This window comes from Podarcis liolepis (genome assembly GCF_965112155.1).
Source record: "Podarcis liolepis genome assembly, chromosome: 13".
Classification (NCBI taxonomy): domain Eukaryota; kingdom Metazoa; phylum Chordata; class Lepidosauria; order Squamata; family Lacertidae; genus Podarcis; species Podarcis liolepis.
This window is the reverse complement of record NC_139573.1, coordinates 35,633,606-35,652,904: the sequence shown is the minus strand read 5'-3', so window position 1 is coordinate 35,652,904 and position 19,299 is coordinate 35,633,606. Positions and strand designations below refer to the sequence as shown.

Below are 19,299 nucleotides of genomic sequence, written 5' to 3'. Positions count from 1 at the left end.
CCTCTACTGCTTTCATAATTTTCGTGATAGTTCCCACAAATCATTCCAATGTTAATCCTCGTTACTTTTCACAGCCTCTGAGTTTATCAAACAAGCGAGAGCAAACAAAACAATATATTCTCTGTGGAATTTACATCCAGGGTTCCCTCGAAATGGGGAACCTAAGGCACCTCTGGCAATGAACAGATAAAGTGTCGAAATTATATGAACGGCAAATGCCAAAACATTGACGCAGCAGCCCCGTCCATTTGCAAAATTGTCGTGAGATTCGGCAGGGTGCGGAGGGAATCTGCTAATAAATGTTCCTTCCCTTTGGGGGTTTTTGATTTAGTTCTTGTTGCTTATTCAGAAGCACACACACCAGAAAGGTTAGGAAAATCATATTGTAGCCTTTTCAGACCTGTCACTTCAATATGGCCGGCCCACGCACCATACATTTAAAGGATTTGGCTGCCTGGGAATTGTAGTTTGCCCCCTCACTGAGCTACACTTCCCTACACTACAGATAAGCTCCTGCTGCAGGTAGAAGAGATTTAGGAGTGATGCTTCGAATTCTTAACTTGTTTCTCTTCCTTCCTCTCCAGCCAGTGTCCCATGTGCTGCGGCCGGTCCGGTCGAGAAGGCCTGCCGGAACAGGCCCCCCCGGGTGAGGCGCACTTCCTCCCTAGACACCGTCCTTGGATCGTACCTCTTGGGCCAGTGGCCTCGGGATGCGGAAGGAGCTGCCGTAGCGCATATGAGTGACAAATCCACCCAGGTACTGGAGCTACCTTTTTGCAGGGACAGTGGGAGATCATGGAGGGATGATGGGGCAGATCCTGAAGGTGGCAGGAGATGTTGCCTGGTTGGGCTGGTGTTTCCAGAGGTCAGGCTGGGATCACCAGCGATGTGTTTACACGAGCCCTCTCAACTTAACCGCTTCGTAAGAAAAGCTTTTGCCAGATCAGGTCAGAGGTTCACCTTGTCCTGCGCGGAGCTGAGTGATGCATTGAGAAATTATCTGAAACGATTATGGTGTTCACATCACTATACTGGTTTCAGACAATCTGAGCTGGCGATAAAGCGTGCCAGTTCAAATGGCCTGCAGACAGCAAAGTCGCAGGCAGGCAGGCAAAAGGAACCTAAGGTGGGAAGGAAGAAGCAGCCAAGATACATTCCAGAGTTGAACATCGTGGTGTTCAGCTGTTGGTATATCACAATGTTGAAAACCAGATATCTCTCAGTCCTACTCACCCCAGCACAGTCTCCTGCCTTATTGCAAACTTCCAATTTGTTGCCAAGTCCCGTACAGTTCTGTCTGCAGTATGGCAATCTTGGTGCCCAGCCCCAGTAAACACCATGCAAAGTCTTGGGGGGAACTTTCCCCTTCCATCTCCCAGGAGTGGCCCTTGGCTACAGGCAAGAGATGCCTGGAGCAGGGCTGGGCGATAACAGTTTTTCAGCATCGCGGTATATCACCAGCCAAACATCGCGGTCGGGCGATATACCACGATGTTGAAAAACAAGCTGCATTGGCCTCCGCTTGTGAGGCATGGTTGAAATTGCCGCAGCTCTCACCGTGCGAACTGAGGCAGCTTTGCCCCTTGCCTAGCGGACTGGGACAAGGCAGTTTGTTTGTGCAGCTCAGCTGGGGCGTGGGAGGGCTCCCGAGCCCCCACTGAGCCATCCCTGGTGCTCTCCCCGTTTGTGTGAGAGCCAGCACTGGGCTGGCGGAGCCTTTAACTGCTCGGCTGAGGTTAGCTCACTCCTCAGCTGGGCAGTTAAAAGATGCATAGGGAGGAACAAGCTGTATTGGCGCCTCACCAATGCAGATTTCCCCCCTCCCTCTGCACAGTATGATATATTGCTGGTGAAGTCCCTCTGCTAGCAGCGCTTGCTGGAGGAAGTCGCTAGCAGAGGGACTCGGAGGCGGTGTCAGTTTCACCAGCAATATACCGCTGAGTGAAGTCGACATCGCGGTCTGCTCCTCATCCCGGTCCTGGGCGATATATTGATATATCGCCCAGGCCTAGCCTGGAGGGGCTGTTTTGCAGTTGTGTTGCACAACCACGGGGTTTGGCTTCTGTGGCGATGCAGGTGATCTGAAGAACCTCTGCTTTCATCTTAGTTGCAGCCCACACGGTTGTCAAGCAGACAGTGCTTGATGGGAAGCGAGAGGCGGTTGCTAAGGAGGCATCAGTTGCTGGATGACGGGCAACGAGCGTTGCAGTCCAGTTCCCCATCCTTGCTACACTCCACAAAAGCATTTAATATGTCTGTTAGTCCTTAAAGGGTGCTACCGGGTTGTTTGGTTGGAGAGGCAGGTAAAAGGCAGGTGTGCACTTCCCAGGCATTCAACCCAGTAGCTGAACGTAGCCTCTTTGTTCTAATTATCAGGTTACGGGTTCAATCGCCGTATGGGACAGCTGACTATTCCTGTATTGGCAGGAGGTTGGACTAGATCAGGTTTCCTCAACCTCGGCCCTCCAGATGTTTTTGAGACTACAATTCCCATCATCCCTGACCACTGGTCCTGCTAGCTAGGGATCATGGGAGTTGTAGGCCGAAAGCATCTGGAGGGCCGAGATTGAGGAAGCCTGGACTAGATCCTCAGGGTCCCTTCCAACGCTACAACCCATATTCTGTCTCCACATTTGGTGGCTGTACGTTGTAAGGAAGAGTAGGAAGCATTAAGGAACTTTAAAGTGGGGCCTGAAGTCAGAAGCGAAAGTACTTAAAAATAAAACTCTGTGTGTGTGGTTTGTGTCTTTTGGCCAAACAGCAATACCCCCAACCTGGAGAAAGCAACCCATGAGCAGAAATGGATTTGCTGGGCTTGGAGTGAGGGCTGTCTCCAACAGCCTGCGACTGTACAGTGGTACCTCGGGTTAAGAACTTCATTCCTTCTGGAAGTCCGTTCTTAACCTGAAGCTGTTCTTAACCTGAAGCACCACTTTAGCTAATGGGGCCTCCTGCTGCTGCCGCGCCGCTGGAGCACGATTTCTGTTCTCATCCTGAAGCAAAGTTCTTAACCCGAGGCACTATTTCTGGGTTAGCGGAGTCTGTAACCTGAAGCGTCTGTAACCTGAAGCGTCTGTAACCCAAGGTACCACTGTACTGAGAACCCTCAGTGCCGACCATCTTTTGTTCAGCAACAGCATTGCCCAGCCGCCTTTCCCTTTGGCTGAAGCTAAACCAAGGCTATGCACCCAGGGAGGGGAATATCCCGGTCACTGTTTTGCAACCCTCTTGTAAAACCAGATGTGCAAGGGTTTAAGCTGGACTTTTAAAATTTAACTTAGATTGTGCAAAAAAAAAAAAATTCTGCTGGAAAACATTGAGCCGGGTGAACTCGAAGTCTAAATGCCTTTCCCTGCAAGATGCATGCATGCCCAGGCTGGGTGAGAGTGCTGTCCTCAGTCTCAAGCCCTGCTCTTTGTGTCTGGCTTTCTAGGGAAGGCCTTCCCTGTTGTGCTTCTGCTGGTTAGAGGCAACGCTTGACTTTTCCTTGGCTTTTGTTGCAGAGGCAGCTGTCCTCCTGGAAAGGGGCTCCGTGCTCTGAGGCTCTTTCAGCTCGGCTCGCCGCCCTGGGCCAAAACCCTTATATAACATTTCTCAGGGCTGTGTGCCATGCGCTGCTTTTGAGAACGAGGGCTCTTGCGATGGAAGAGAGGCTTGCTCAGGGCGAGGCGTGTGTGCTCCCCGGGTGGAGCGGGGAGCCTCCAGCCATCGAGGAAGCCTTGGCAACCCATAAATATTTCTGCAGAGCAACAAATGGTCCTTCTGAGACAAAAGGACAGCCTCGGCCCCTTTCAGCTGGAGATGAATCTAGCCTTTTTAATTGGAGTGCCTAGATAGAGAACGTATTACAAAACCAGCTTCACAAGCAGTGACCAAATAGGTACATTAGCTTGAGTGGCTCCCTGCAGGGTTCAACGTTTCATCCATTAAGAGAGGTACTCGGAGTAACAACAGCTTGGAAAGGAGGCAGATCCATAAAAAAAAACAACAACCCACCATTAGGCAAAGTTAACAGCATGGCGGGAGCTGGAAAAGCAGCCCAGCGAAGCTATAAAAATACAACATAACTGGCCCCGAGGTATTAAATCCTGGAAAAACAAACCTGTTAATCAGGAGCCTGAAGCTGCAAAGCAGTGGCCGGGCAGGTTTCCCTGGGGATAGAATTCCAAAATGGCGGTGCCATCACCAAGCGTGCTGTCCCTCCTGGCCAGACTTTGGGCTGGTTTTCGGTGCAGCGGTAAATGTGTGCCTGCGCCATACCTCTTCAAACCATGCGTGAAGTCTCACGTTGCTGAATAGGCTTTTATAAAAATGAAGCTCCTTCTCATGGAGAACTTGAAAACCCTTTCTTCCTGACATGCTAGACTTCCAAGTGCAGGGAGTTGGGAGGGCCTGCAGGGAGTACTGATGTGTATGTGAAGTGGTGGAGTCTTCCCGCAATTGGACCGCTTCTGCAAGAGCCAGGCCTTAGGTCTCCTGCGATGTTGGAACCTACAGCCCTATGGCATCTGCTGATCCGGGTGACCAAAGAAGTACACGGGAAGCTTCCTTACATTGAGTTGGGCCTGTAGTCCGTCTAGTATTGCCAACACTGACTGGCAGCAGCCTGCAAAGCTTTTCTGGTGTGGGTCTTCCCAAGCTTAGGTAGAGAAGATGAGGATGGAACCTGGGACTTTCTGCATGAAAAGTAGCTGCTCTAGTCCTGACCTATGACCCTTACAGAAGAGGTTGGATCAGAGCTATGCAAGTCCACCTGTGCAAGGCAGTTCTAGGGTAGCCCCTGCACAGTGACTGTAATGTTGGTTTAGCCAAGACACGCAGCCAGTCTTGACAACCACAAAGGCTTCCTTACTGAACGTGCCCCAGACCAAGGTACTTGGGGGTTGCCCCGTTTTCATCCTTGCAACAACCCTTTTAGATAAGCTCGGTTGAGAGCCTTTCTTAAAAGTTGACTGGGCCAGCCAAGGACTTCAACCCGAGTCTCCCTAGCCCAAGGCCGGCACGTTCTTTGTGCAGCCTGCTGTTCTGGTGCTGCGCCCACTTCGCCGCCTCTCTCCCTTGAGGCGTGGGGATCTTGGGGTAGACTGCGCAAGCTCAGGTCGCAGGTGAAGCGAGTGCCTGAAATCCTTTTTTTTCTCTTGTGTGCAAGAGCTGGTTTAACGTTTCAACAGAGCCTCCCAAACCTCCTGCTTTTCTGTGGGTGCTGTGGCTCGCTTTCTGCTGTGAAGACAAAGGATTTATTTATATTTATAGCCTTGGGGATGAGACTCGAGAGGCACGCCCTTCCCTGCAGATTATCTGACCTTGTGGTTTCAGACCTTGTGGTTGTCTTCTCAAAGCACTTTCCTCCCCTTCTCTCCTGCTCGGCGGAAGCTGTTTGGCCACCACTAGAATAACGTGTTTGGAAACTTCCTGCCTCATGGCAGAAGGCTGGGCCTGCAAGGGCAGGGTGCTCTAAGCCAGGCCTCCCCAGTGGCAGCAGCACCAAGAGCTGCAGGGGGGTGTTCTCTCCTGCCCCACATTCCCTCTCCACCCCCTAGCCAGTGCACACTTGATTATTTTTATTTAATTTTTATTTATTTCTTAATAAATGTTACAGAAAATTAAAATCAAGTAAACTAATACTAATACACTGGTACCTCAGGTTACATACGCTTCAGGTTACAGACTCCGCTAACCCAGAAATAGTGCTTCAGGTTAAGAACTTTGCTTCAGGATGAGAACAGAAATTGTGCTCCAGCAGCGCGACGGCAGCAGGAGGCCCCATTAGCTAAAGTGGTGCTTCAGGTTAAGAACAGTTTCAGGTTAAGTGCGGACCTCCGGAACGAATTAAGTACTTAACCCGAGGTAGCACTGTACAAAATTAAACTAAAGAAAATACATGTACCCCCTACCCTGTAAACATAACAACAACAATATTTTATTATTTATACCCCACTGCGTAGCTTCCCACAAAATATTAAAATACAGTAACGCATCAAACATTAAAAGCTTCCCTAAACAGGGCTGCCTTCAGATGTCTTCTAAAAGTCTGGTAGTTGTTGTTCTCTTTGACATCTGCTGGGGAGGGCGTTCCACAGGGCAGGTGTCACTACCGAGAAGGCCCTCTGCCTGGTTGCCTGTAACATAAACCCTACATACCCCCATGACTTCCCTCCACCACGACTCGACTTCCTTTAGCTCAGATTTAAATACTGTCATTGCATTCTTTGGACAATACATCTCTTATAGCCACGTCTAATTATTATTCTCACTTATACTTTACATACTTAATCCATGCATGTCAACATATTCTTTTTAGAGCAATGTTTTTTCCATATACACCTCAAAGCTCTTGTGTACACTTTAGGAATGGAGGCCGCCTACAGCTTTCCTTGAGCCCAGGACAGGCATGAAATCTGCCGGCCGATGTGCATTTCAGCAAGGAAGCAAAATAAAACAAAGCTTTCTGGGCTCTCCGCTGCAGCATGATGTGGGGTTTCCAGGCAGGGCAGCTCAGCTGTTCTTGCAACCGGGGCAGGAAGCTTGCACCAGGGTGCAGCAGTTTCACCTGCAAATAGTTTTTTGAGACGTCGCTGCCGCATGGGGGGGTGTTAGCCTCCCCCACACCGACGGCATGGGTGGAATTTCCCCCTCGTGACCAGCACTTCATAACCTGAAAGATAAGGGTTTATCTTGAGGTTTTAAAAATACCTCGAGTGGCGGTTGCTATTTGCTCCTGCTCCCGAAAAGCATTGCTGAAGGGTTGGGCGGTAACTCTTGGCTCTGCATCAACACTTGTGGCCACATTTTTTTTCTGGCATGAAATGTGGGGGGGGGGGGGGAGTCATTGGCATTCTACAATTCCACAAAATGTCTGGGTCCTGCCCCTTGCAACTCCTCTCCCGCCACTTGCAAGGCCTGTACCGGTCAGGATTTGTAGCGGTTCGAGCTAACTTTCCAGCCTAGGGCATCCTTTGCTGCTGCAGGGTTGTTCAACAGGGCTGTTTAAACAAAAAAACATTAAAAATGGCTGCCAGATTTCCTGTTTTACAACAGCCTTTCTAGGGAGGTCAGTCTTGCTGATAGAAAAGCCCCTTCTGCTGCCTTGGCAGCTCGACCAACCGGAGAAACAGAGCTGTCCCCAGACCATGGTCTTGAGTTCAGAGCTCTAGGGTGACTGGTCCTTAATAGCTTTCTCTGCACTGGTATTGCTCAGTTGCTGCTGGTCTTGGAGCATGCCTCACAAGATGGAAGCGTAACATGTCCCAGCAGCCCAGCCACCTGGGTTGTTGGACAGGGTGGCTTGTCCTGTAAATGGGGGGGGGGGGCTTGAATGCTGGGGGTCTGGCAAGCCACTTGTCTGCAAGCGTTTGCCTGAACTTAAGCAATTCTGCCACTACCACTTCCTTTGCTTCTGTGCAGCCCCACCTTGAGGGCCGTTGATAAGCACAGGCCAGCAGTGCTTGCATGGCAATCCCCTTGAATAGCAGGAAACAGACACGTGCAACGCTCACCCTTAAGGATCGCCTCTTGCCATACAAACCGACCCGGACCCTTCGCTTGTCACCTGAGGCCCTTCTCTATGCCCCCCATCCGAGAGATGTTTGGAGGGTGGCAACAAGAGAATGGGCCTTTTCTGTGGTGGCTCCCCATCTATGGAATGTTCTCCCCAGAGAGGCTCGCCTGGCACCATCATTACATGTCTTTAGGAGCCAGGCAAAAACATTCCTCTTTACCCAGGCCTATGGCTATTAAATACTCTATGTATGTCCTGTGAAAGTGTGGGACTGTTATGATGACTACTATTTTATTATTAGGCTGTATATCAGTATGCTTTTTATTATGTTTTTATCACAGATGTTCTGTGATGTGGTTTTAATGTTGTACCACCGCCCAGGGATCTTTTGATAAATGTATATAAATTTAATAAATAATATTAATAAACTTCCAGGCAGGTCACGGAGATTGGATGAGAGCTGCTGGGTGTCATAAAATGAATATAAGGCTTTTCCTTGGTGTTTGAATAATGTTCTGCCTATAGTAACTAATTTCATTGTCACCTTTACTTGGAGTCTATTAGGATTTTGCTTGTAGCATTCGGCTTATTTTTCTTAAGAGTTTGTTTTGTGTACATGCAGTGTTAAATTGCCCTGAGACTTTGTGATGTGATGGACTACGGTTCCTGAATAAAGACCCAAGCATGGAAGCCTATAAGTTTGCTGGAAATGTTATTGCAGGGCTATGTGGGAAGTAGGGCTGGGCGATATCTGGCTTTTGACATTGTGATATATCACCAGCTAAACATCACAATATACAGATATTATTATTATTATTATTATTATTATTATTATTATTATTATTATTAATTGAATTTATATACCGTCCTATACCCGGAGGTCTCACGGATATATCACGATGTCTGAAATAAGGATGGTGCCATGTAGAAGTGTTGGTTGCCTTTGTGGTTTTTCTCACGTTGTGATTTTTGCCTGCACCTGCTCTTGTGATTCGCTGCCCCCCTGTATGAGGCAGGGGAGAGCTGAGCCAGCAGAGTTAACAGGGGTTGCAGGAATCGAGAGATGCCTTGGCGGGCTTCAGTTTTTCACACTTGGTGATTTTCACACTTGGTGATTTTCACACTTCGTGAATTGCATAGCACATACTCATCAAGATTTGCAATACATTGCCAGGTCGAAAATTATGAAACTGATAATCACAGTACGGACTTCAAACCGGTTTTTGATGATATATCACCCAGCCCTAAGGTAAAGGTAACGGGACCCCTGACCATTAGGTCCAGTCGTGGCCGACTCTGGGATTGCAGCGCTCATCTCGCTTTATTGGCCGAGGGAGCCGGCGTACAGCTTCCGGGTCATGTGGCCAGCATGACTAAGCCGCTTCTGGTGAACCAAAGCAGTGCATGGAAACGCCGTTTACCTTCCCGCCGGAGCGGTACCTATTTATCTACTTGCACTTTGACGTGCTTTCGAACTGCTAGGTTGGCAGGAGCAAGGACCGAGCAACGGGAGCTCACCCCGTCACAGGGATTCGAACCGCCGACCTTCTGATCAGCAAGTCCTAGGCTCTGTGGTTTAAGCCACAGCGCCACCCGCGTCCCATATCACCCAGCCCTAGTGGGAGGCATATTCTCCCTCAAAAAGAAGTGGTATGGAGCTCCACTTGGACTTCACTGGCTGAAATGTGGGTGAACACTCTTCTTGAGTTAAGGTTTTCCTCCTCTGGGAACACTTCTGGGATAATTTTCCTGAAAGCAACTTGTGTGGAACGCAAGCTCTATGTGAATTTTGGCTACCGTACTCTGCAAGGAAGATGTGAAGGCATAGAAAGTCGTTCGCAAATCTTTCCTGAAAGTTTTAGTTGGGCTTTTTCCATCCAGGCCTGTGTAATCCATGACATTTTATACCAACGTCGTTGTGTAGGGAAACGCCAGCCAAGCATTCTGTCCTGGATTCCAAATGCACTGAGAGCAGCAGCCAGAGTTTCCTAGGTAGCATGGCAATGTGGTTGTACTCTTAGTTCCCGTAGGAAAGTGATCCCCCCCCCCCCATTTTCCAAAGTCCCACAAATTAGCCCTTCGGCATGACGCTTCCTCCCTCCAATGGCGTGTTTTCAGAATGACTCTTGCAAAGTAGACGTACGTGTTGGAACTCGCTTGGACTGGCCGTGCTCTGCTGAACGCCTTGCTCCCTTCTTTGCAGACTCCTGTGTCCTGGCACGAAGCAGAGGTGGGGAAAGCCGCTGCCCATAAGCGCTCGGCCTCGTGGAGTAGCGTGGATCACCGCAGAGAGGTGAGAGAGCTGCTTAGCAAGCCAAACGAAAAGGATGCTTCCCCCACTGCACAGTGCACAAAGGAAACTCAGCCACTGGCCTGTGTTGAGCATCCCAGAAACCCAGAATTAGCGTCCTTCACAGCTAATACAAATCGGCAGGTAGTTTTGTCAAATAAGGAACCTTCCCACTAGGCCCTGTGCAGGCTTTCCCAAGCTTAGGTCTCCAGCTGCTGTTGGACTACAACTCCCATCATTCCTAGCTAGCAGGTCCAGCAGTCAGGGATGATGGGAATTGTAGTCCAAAAGCAGCTGGAGACCCAAGTTTGGGAAACCATGGTTTACAGTAATAAACCAGTTGCTGAGTGCTGCTTGCGATCCCCAGAAGCAGTGGCAGGGAGGAGGCACCACGCTCACCAAAAGCAGTAGCGGCTGGTGCGCATTGGTAGGGCGCGAAGGCAGGGAACCCAACAGCAGGGGGAGCCAGAGCCAGCTGATTCTGCCTTTATCACCATCCTCCCTGTTGAGTTCTCTGTGATGATTGTAAGTAAGAAGGCAGGGAGTAGGGGCTGGCTGAGGACAGGCCACGATGGGTGGAGCAGCACCCCATTTGCCCTAAGAGACAAGACTCTGCAGGCAACTTCAGGCTATTGGTCCATTACCTCAGCATTGCTTGCAGTGCCTAGCAGAAGCCTTGGAACTACCTCAAAATAAAAATGGAGCTTATTATTTATTTTTTAAACAAGGTTTCATGCACCCAATGGATTTCACATAAGTATCTTTGAGGCCAAAATATAATAAACCTGACAGTGTCTCTTCTCCAGTGAGAGAGAATAAGCTGTGCTCCCAAAGCTTTCTGCAGGTTCTCTCAAACAGTTCAAAGTGCTTGTTTCTTCCCATACAAAAGCTATATGGTAAAACACATTGGATGCATCAGGTTTCAGATGCATCATATACATATACAGTGGTGCCTCGCAAGACGAAATTAATTCGTTCCGCAAGTTTTTTCTTCTTGCGAGTTTTTCGTCTTGCGATGCACGGTTTCCCATAGGAATGCATTGAAAATCAATTAATGCGTTCCTATGTAAACCGCCTTCAGACCAGGTCCGGGGACAGTCTGTCCCCCGACCTCTTCTGAAGGCTGGGGGGGGGGGACAAGGGCTTTTCTTCCCACCCCCAACATTTTAAAAAAACCCAGGACAGCGGAGGACTTCTCCGCTGTCCGGGGCGATGTAAAAGCCCCTGGGAAGGCAGGCAGGGGGGACAAAGACTTTTGCCCCCCGCCCGCCTTCAGAAGAGGTCCTGGACCTCTTCTGAAGGCGGGCGGGGGGCGAAAGTCTTTGCTCCCCACCGCCTGCCTTCCAAAGCCGTCCGGGACAGCGGAGAAACGTGCTGCCTTTCTCCGCTCTCCCGGGAAGGCAGGCAGGGGGGAGCAAAGACTTTCGCGAAGCAAGCCCATAGGGAAATTCGTCTTGCGAAGCGCCTCCAAAACAGAAAACCCTTTCGTCTTGCGGGTTTTCCGTCTTGCGAGGCATTCATCTTGCGGGGTACCACTGTATATACAATGGTACCTCGCAAGACGAAAAACGCGCAAGACGAAAGAGTTTTCCGTTTTTTGAGTCGTTCCGCAAGACGAATTTCCCTATGGGCTTGCTTCACAAGACGAAACGTTCTTGCGAGTTTGTTTCCTTTTTCTTTAAGCCGCTAAGCCGTTAATAGCCGCTAATAGCCGCTAAGCCGCTAATAGCCGTGCTTCGCAAGACGAAAAAACCACAAGACAAAGAGACTCGCGGAACAGATTAATTTCGTCTTGCGAGGCACCACTGTGTGTGTGTGTGTGTGTGTGTGTGTGTGTATATATATATATATATATATGTATGTATGTTTCATGTATAGTGGTTATTAGGTGTTACCTCTTCCTTTCGAAAGTATGCTCTTTGTGTTTGTGTGGGTGTTTTAACAAAACTCACAGCAGAAACAGCACCACAGATTTCAGAGGGAGCCCCCTGCAAAGCGAACAAGAGGCCTCCATTGCCCACAGGAAGCAGAGCTGCTGCTGCTGCTGCTTCTCTGGCTTGCGTTTGCAAAAAAAACCAGGCCTAGCTGTGTGACTTAAAAAGGTGACACCTCCTTGAGAAAAGACTGGTCCTATCAGAACGATCTGATAATTGGGCAGCAAGTTATCCCAGATGGCTTAGCTCCTTAGAGCATGGTGCTGATAATGCCAAGGCCACAGGTTTCATCCCTGCATGGTGGGACAACTGCTTATTTTCCTACATTGCAGGGGTTTGGACGAAAGGACCCTCAGGGTCCCTTCCAACTCTACAAATCCATGGCTGTAAGCCGGCACTGGAAGGGCGTCTTGCAGAAGTTGCCCCCTGTGCTTGCCATGCGTTGCGCGTGGGCAGAAGAAATTGTGAGGTCCTTTGCCTCTTCTAAATGCAGCTTGCCTTCTCATTCCCCAGATTGCCAAACTGAAGCAGCAGCTCCAGAGAACGAAACTCGGTGCCCGGAATAGCAAAGAGAAAGACCAGAGCTCCCCCGTCCAGGGGGATCATAGTGTCCTCTCGCCAGCCAAGGTAGGCACCGCATCCCTCTCCTTTCTTTGCCCCCATCCGGCCAGAGGAAAACAGGGTCCAGCTGTCGATGGACTGTTGGCAAGAGACGAGCTCGAGGCTATTTTTGGGAAAGAGTTTGAAGTACTCAGTTCTGCTGCTGCGTTTGCAGGGTGGGGGAGGGCAAAACCGTTCTCTTCAGCCCCACCCAAAACAATGCGAGGAATTTGGGGGGCGCACACACACTTCCTACTGGCCTGTGCTGGCTGTCGTGTACGCGGAGGTCAAGAGCCTTGCTCCAAGCTCAAGTGATTGTGCTTGAGCTGCCCTTTGAACTAGGCATTCAAGGTGCATTTCTCAGCATCCAGGTCTCTCGGCATCCTTTGGACCAAAAAAAGGAGAGGGTTCTGTGTTTGAGAGGCATGTGATTAGAAGGGCATTAGGAAGCAGGACTTAGGAGAGACCTTTGAAGAGCATATTGCCAGATGGGTCAGGGATGGGTTGCATGGACCAGCGCTCTGAGTCTGCATTATACCAGACCAGAGTGATGGAACAGGCCCACTAAGTACGCACCTACTTGACCAGTGCCCTTCCAGATGTTGTTGCCCCTGCCCCCATGGCCCAGTCAATGTCTAGGCAACACGATGACCATGTACATACGCAACATACAATCTTTATAGAATTCCTTCAAACCATAACAAGTACAAAATGAAATCTTTTGTCTCAAAGTCTCTGAAAATCTTTTAACTGAAGCAAGGTACCAGACTTTGTACGATGAAAGACAAGCTGTGAAGCTTTGTGTATTCAGCACATACGATGTCCAACACTGAGCAGTGATTCCGGATATTGACTACTGTTTCGTAGAATTCTTCGTCAGCGTGGTCCCCAACCCCTGACCTCTCAATATCCCTTGGGCAAACAAAGAGGAGAGCATTCGAAGCTCAGAATTAGGGAAGGACATGATTGGCTGTAGAGCAGTGGTTCTCAAACTTTCAGAATAAAAATTTGCTTGTGCCACACCCAGTTTCTTTAGTGATAAGAAATACATTGGGAAATTAAAAGAAACAGCTAGCTGTGCTTGATTTTGGAAAGAAACCTATCCATAATCTGCAAATTAAGAATTTTTTTTATACTGTACTATACTGAAATGTTTAAATGTTTGATTTTCCTTGAATCTTCCCATCATGCTCCGCCACACCCTTAAAGAGCCACTGCTGTAGAAAATACTTTCCTTGCAAAAAGGTTCAGTGGCTTGTTTTACCACATTGCTGGATGTCCTTGTTGCAGGTTTCCCCACCTGCACCCTTTCCAGCCCTGACTCCTGCGCCGATCAGCCCCTGTTTGCACAACAGCCTCGACGGTCTCAATCAAGAACTGGAAGAAGTGTTTGTGAAAGAGCAAGGAGATGAGGAGCTCCTCAGGGTGAGTTACGGCTGGTTCCCAAAACTGCTGGGCAGAGCACACCTTTGTGGCCTCTTTTGCACCACTAGCTGAATGCAAAGCCCCCACTCCTGACATACGCTGAGCTGTACACTGAAATTCTCTGCACTGAAATTTCCAAACACTCATCTAGAAACAGTTATGGCTGTTTTAAAGTACAGATAGGGTGAACCTACAGCATCAGCAGCTAGCCACAGCCAGCCCCTTCTTCTCATTGAGGGCCACTGACTTTCTATGGTGATTTTATTTTTATTTTTAAAAGAAATCTCCAAATGCTTGAGGAATCCTACGGTACTAACCTCGTCTCCCGTGACTTAGAAACAGACCACACCTAAAGGTTCATAATACACTTTAAGCACATGTTTGATTTGGTTGTCTTGAACTCTGGGGCTGCGTTGCATCCTTCCCTCGCTGGCCTTTGGGTCACAGCAGATGTGCAACGTCTCCTCTGGAGGGCAAACTACAGCTGTTTATAGCGAAATGCCTGCAGTGCTACAGGAGAGGGTCTTGGGTTTTTCCCCCCTCCCAATAAATGTGTTGATCTTGCAGTAAAGGTAAAGTAAAGGGACCCCTGACCATTAGGTCCAGTCGTGGCCGACTCTGGGGTTGCGGCACTCATCTCGCTTTACTGGCCGAGGGAGCCGGCGTACAGCTTCCGGGTCACGTGGCCAGCATGACTAAGCCGCTTCTGGCGAACCAGAGCAGCGCACGGAAACACCGTTTACCTTCCTGCCGGAGCAATACCTATTTATCCACTTGCACTTTGACGTGCTTGCGAACTGCTACGTTGGCAGGAGCTGGGACCGAGCAACGGGAGCTCACCCCGTTGTGTGGATTCGAACCGCCGACCTTCTGATCGGCAAGTCCTAGGCTCTGTGGTTTAACCCGCAGCGCCACCTGTGTCCCTCTTGTAGTAGCTGCCCTGAAATAAGAGCTGGGGTAAAAAGGCCCTAAGTGAACCAGAATTAATTTAAGAAGTGTCTTCCTTCTAGATCCTGGATGTTCCCGATGGCCACAGAGCCCCAGCCCCGCTGCCGAGAAGCACCAGAGAAGCCTTACTGCTGCGGGTGGAGCACAGCAGTAGCAGCTGCAGCAGCCTCTCTCTCTCTCCGTCCCCTTCAGCTGCCTTTGGGCGGTCCCCACACACGCCTGCCCAAGCAGCAACAGAGGAACTTTCCCCCAATGTGCTGGATAAGCCACCAGCGGAAGCTAAGGGAAAAGGTAAGCCAGAAGGGGGCTAGTAAGAGGCATGTTGGGAGCCTTAGAAAGTTGCACATTTTTTAAAGAGGTTTTTCCAGGCCTTGTTTGCCCCCCCTTGCCCCCCCCCCTCCACAGTACGAGAACACAGCCTGGAAGCTGGAGGACAGCATAGGGTGCTCCCCAGGCATCACTATTTATCGAACAGTCATCCTGATTTGTTTGCAGGGAGGTCAGACGGCGCTGGTTATTGAATGAGCCTTCGTTCTGATTGGTTTGTGTAGATGACGTTGCATCAAAGCAAGTCTCCCCACAATTTTCCAGACGCTTACTGCAAAAAGTCCAATCTCTCGGGGAAGTGGGTTTTTGTTGTTGCTGTTTTTGGCACAAGATCCTCCCAATCCTGAAGCAGCGTCTCCACCCCCACCATTCAGCCCAGACACTGAGGTCCAGCTCCGAGGGTTTTCTGGCAGTTCCCTCCCTGCGAGAAGTGAGGTTACAGGGAACCAGGCAGAGGTAGTGGCACCTGCCCTGCGGAACGCCCTCCCGACAGATGTCAAGGAAACTATCTGACTTTTAGAAAACACCTATTTAGGGAAGTTTTTAATGTTTGATGTTTTATCGTGTTTTTAATATTCTGTTGGGAGCCGCCCAGAGTGGCTGGGGAAACCCAGCCAGATGGGTGGGGTATTAATAATAATAATAATAATAATAATAATAATAATAATAATAACAACAACAATTATTATTATTTATTATTATTATTATTATTATTATTATTTGGCTTCAGTTGCACAACCTAAATTTACTGGTATGTGATTGAATCCTGCCAGAAAACTGATAGCACATCAATGCCCATAGACTCGCCTTGGAATTGTGAGGGAGGGTAACCAAAAGCAAGCAATGGAGCATGAACCTCATTTTACTGACTTGCCCTACATCGCTAACTCAAAGCAATTAAACCCTAAAATAAAGAGATCCAGCCTGCTCTTCCCTTTCCATGGATCATCAGTGTCCACAAACCAGTTGAAGAGAAGAGTACGGATATTAGGGATCGCAAACAGTGTGATGTGCCTATACAAGGTCACAGTCTTAATTGGCTTGAACTTCTTTCCAAATCTGACCCTGCTCATTCAGGATTTCACATCTTTTATTCCTAAATAATTGCCGTTCTAATTATTTGGGCATTTAGAATCCTCCTGACTGTAACGTGTATCAAACCAAATTTCTCAAGTCTTATATGAAGATAAATAGTGAAAATCCCACCATACATCCGCCATATGATCTCTCCTTTACATATGGACCTGACTGCTAGTTTTGTAACCTTTTTATGGCAGCAAGGGCAGGGAAAAGCCCACTGTATTCTGTGATGCTTTGTGGAGCCCAGTGAAGGGGGAAAGGATGGAGGGGGGACTTGTAAATATTGGAGGCGTTTCTGGGAGTGCCCCCTGAATGTGTAAGAAGGAAAACCAGGAATGTGTGGTGAAGGGAGAAGTTGGAAACAGGAAGCTGAGTGCACAGAAGACGCAACAAGAATAGCTTTAGAATCAATGACCTGGATGGGACATTATGCAAACGATTCTTCCACATTTAGATGCATCACAGCATGACTGGTTCTGCATTTGTCTCTGTCACATTTAAGCCTTTCTCTTTTTCTTTCCCACTTCCGCCAGAAAACGGCAGCACTTCTCCAGTCCTTGCTTTTGCCCTGTCTCCTCGTCCCAACCACACCTATGTGTTCAAGCGGGAACCTCCAGAGGGTTGTGAGAAAATCCGGGCTTTTGAGGAAGCTGCGTAAGTGAGAAGGGTACTTGCCTCTAGGGACACAGCAGGCCGAGATACTGCAGCCTTATACAATGCAGTCCACCTCCTCCAAGATCAGCCCTGGGAAACTTCTGGCCTGTGGTCCAAATTAGGGGGTCCAAATTTAACCCCTGAGGCTGCTTCCCCCAAAATACACACCCATGCACCTGATGTCATATGTGTGGGACAAATGAAATAAAGTGTACCCCTGATTGGGACTAACAGCAAGCCCTACTTGCCAAGAACAATCAGCTGACTGGCCGTGACAGCAAACTCTGCCCAAAGTTGGGCTTTCTATAAGAACCTGTTGGCTGAAAGGTTAAACAGCAAAAGGTGCAGGGAGGAATGCTTTTCCTAATGTCATGGTGATGTCAAGTGATTGATTTGTGAGTGGCCCACTGGGGTTGGGGGAACATCATGATCCAACCTACCAACCAGCCCTCAGCATTCCTAACCATCAGTCACGATGGCTGGGGCTGATGGGAGTTGGATCCTGCAGATGCTGTTGGACCACAGATTCCCCGCCCATGTCCCAAAGTGCAAAACGAGGAACGTCAAAGATTCTCTTCCTTCACACACTCCTCCTTGCTGTTCCCACTGCAAAGGATCTTTACAACCGCCAGTCGAAACTCTCAGCCAGTTGATGGCATCAATCCTTGCATTCCTCATCTCTTTTCTCCTTGTGGTTTCTTCCTCTCCAGGCCTCCAAGCCCTGATCAGATTTTCCTGCCCTCCTGTCCCGATAAGAACAAAGTCCACTTCAACCCAACTGGCTCTGCCTTTTGCCGATTCAGCCTGGTGAAGCCTTTTATTCCCAGTGTGGACTTCCTGTTCAGAGACTTCTCTTCCTCTCCCAGCCCCATGCCACCAGGCACGTTCTCCTCCTGCCAGCCCACTCACACGGTCCCAATCCTCAGTTTGCAGAAAGACTCGAGGGGAGACGACTTCGTGGAGAACCCAAAATCTCCTCCGCTGAGCTTGGAGACTTGGAAGCGGCACCAGGCTGAAGACACCGTCCTCTTCCACAGCTCCCTGGTTGTCTGAAGCTCAGAGGGGCAGACCCCAAATGAATCTGTGGTCCCTCCATGGCCTGTGGAGAAGAGTGCCTTGGAATGGAGAGAACAGAGCACTTCTAGGACACAAGTCCTCCAGCAACTGCCTTAAAAAATGCAGACTGCCACTGGACTTTTCTGCAGCCGCAGTAGTTTTTTCCCTTTTGACTCCTGGTACTTAAAAGCACTTCGTTTCCCTACAAGTTCATGTCACTGTCCTGCTATTGCGATGTCCAAAGAGCCCCTCATCCTCTCTGATGGAATATACACACTATAAGCTACCGGGTTTTTCCTCCTCTTGTTTGCTTGCTGGGTGAGGCAAGAGCTCATGTATGTTTTGTTTTGTTTTGTTTTGTTTTGTTTTGTTTTGTTTTGTTTTGTTTTGTTTTGTTTTGTTTTGTTTTGTTTTGTTTTGTTTTGTTTTGAATTATCCTAAGGATGTGTCTCAGGCTTTCCACAGACTAGGGAGGATGAAAAGGTTTACATGTATCCAGAGGAACTGGTGTACGCTGCTCTAGCAGATGGCTGCTGGGCAAGAGTTGTGCTGGGCAATCTGTTTCCAGGGAATGAGAAATCTAGAGATTATTTTGCATCCTGCCCTGCCCTCTATGAGACTAGCATTACTGGAACACAGCTAAATGCTTGAAAGAAGCATTTTCTCTTCCAGTCATGCTGTAACAGTTAGAAGTTGAATTGACAGATATTCAACTTGTGTGCCTTTCTTGAGGTCTTACTCCCTTCCCTTATGGAGTAAGAATAAGGGAATGTTCTCTCTTTTCCCCCTCCCCCTTCATACACTCCCCAGACATCTTTTCCAGTGGACCTCTTGAGTTGATTTCTTGCAACAGTTCTGGCAAAGGAAACTGATGCTGAAGCCAGAACAATGTCTAAAGTTCCCTGGTGGAATTGCAGCTCTTAGCATATCAAATCCACTTCCTTCCTTTTTTTTAAATTGTAATGATTTGGCCAGTCCAGTTAGGTCTGACACTACTACAATTCTGGCTGATGAGTCAGGGGGATCTGCTCAGCTTTAACCCTACTTTTTAATACACAGAACACTCCAAAGATCCCATGGTTCACTTAAACTTACATTTTAGGCCACCCGCATCCCCACCCCCCACAGCACAACTGTGAAAGGCCTTAAACCTGGTGATGCCTTGATTGCAAAGTATTAGAAATGAAAGCAACTCTTCTTTTTGCTAAGCCTCTGGATTGCATTGAAAAGGTTTTCTTGAACCTGAGATGGAAACTATATTTTCTATTTGAAAACAGTATTTTTGCAGCTACTTTTGAAGTTTTGTAAATTTTAATGTATGTATCACAAAAGCTTAAGGAAGAATGTTAGCCTTGGAGGATCACTGCCTTGTCTTGGAGAGGCTTTTGCAGATTTTGGTGTTTAAACCAATTAAAAAAATAAAATTGTTCGGTATCTGAAGTATCTGTACTGTGCCTTGTCTGAGTTGAGATTGGTCAGTGGGACTG

At 48.6% G+C, this 19,299-nt stretch overlaps 1 protein-coding gene and 1 long non-coding RNA gene across 3 annotated transcripts in view; one reads left to right on the top strand and one right to left on the bottom strand.

Annotated features, from left to right (window-relative positions):
• The window catches only part of FAM117A (family with sequence similarity 117 member A), a 41,297-nt gene extending 22,045 nt beyond the window's left edge, over positions 1–19,252 (top strand). For both annotated transcript variants that reach the window (XM_083470047.1, XM_083470048.1), the window contains exons 2-8: positions 585–757; positions 9,702–9,791; positions 12,236–12,349; positions 13,613–13,747; positions 14,758–14,986; positions 16,636–16,756; positions 17,467–19,252. In XM_083470047.1, the coding sequence (XP_083326173.1) occupies positions 585–757; positions 9,702–9,791; positions 12,236–12,349; positions 13,613–13,747; positions 14,758–14,986; positions 16,636–16,756; positions 17,467–17,809 (1,205 nt within the window). In that variant the 3' untranslated portion in view covers positions 17,810–19,252. The remainder of the gene's footprint in view (positions 1–584; positions 758–9,701; positions 9,792–12,235; positions 12,350–13,612; positions 13,748–14,757; positions 14,987–16,635; positions 16,757–17,466) is intronic.
• LOC310690904 lies at positions 3,216–5,541 on the bottom strand. The gene is made up of 2 exons (XR_014518270.1): positions 5,319–5,541; positions 3,216–5,220 (listed from the first exon to the last, which is right to left on the bottom strand). It is a non-coding gene; the product is annotated as an uncharacterized lncRNA (long non-coding RNA).
• Positions 19,253–19,299: the final 47 nt, after the last annotated feature.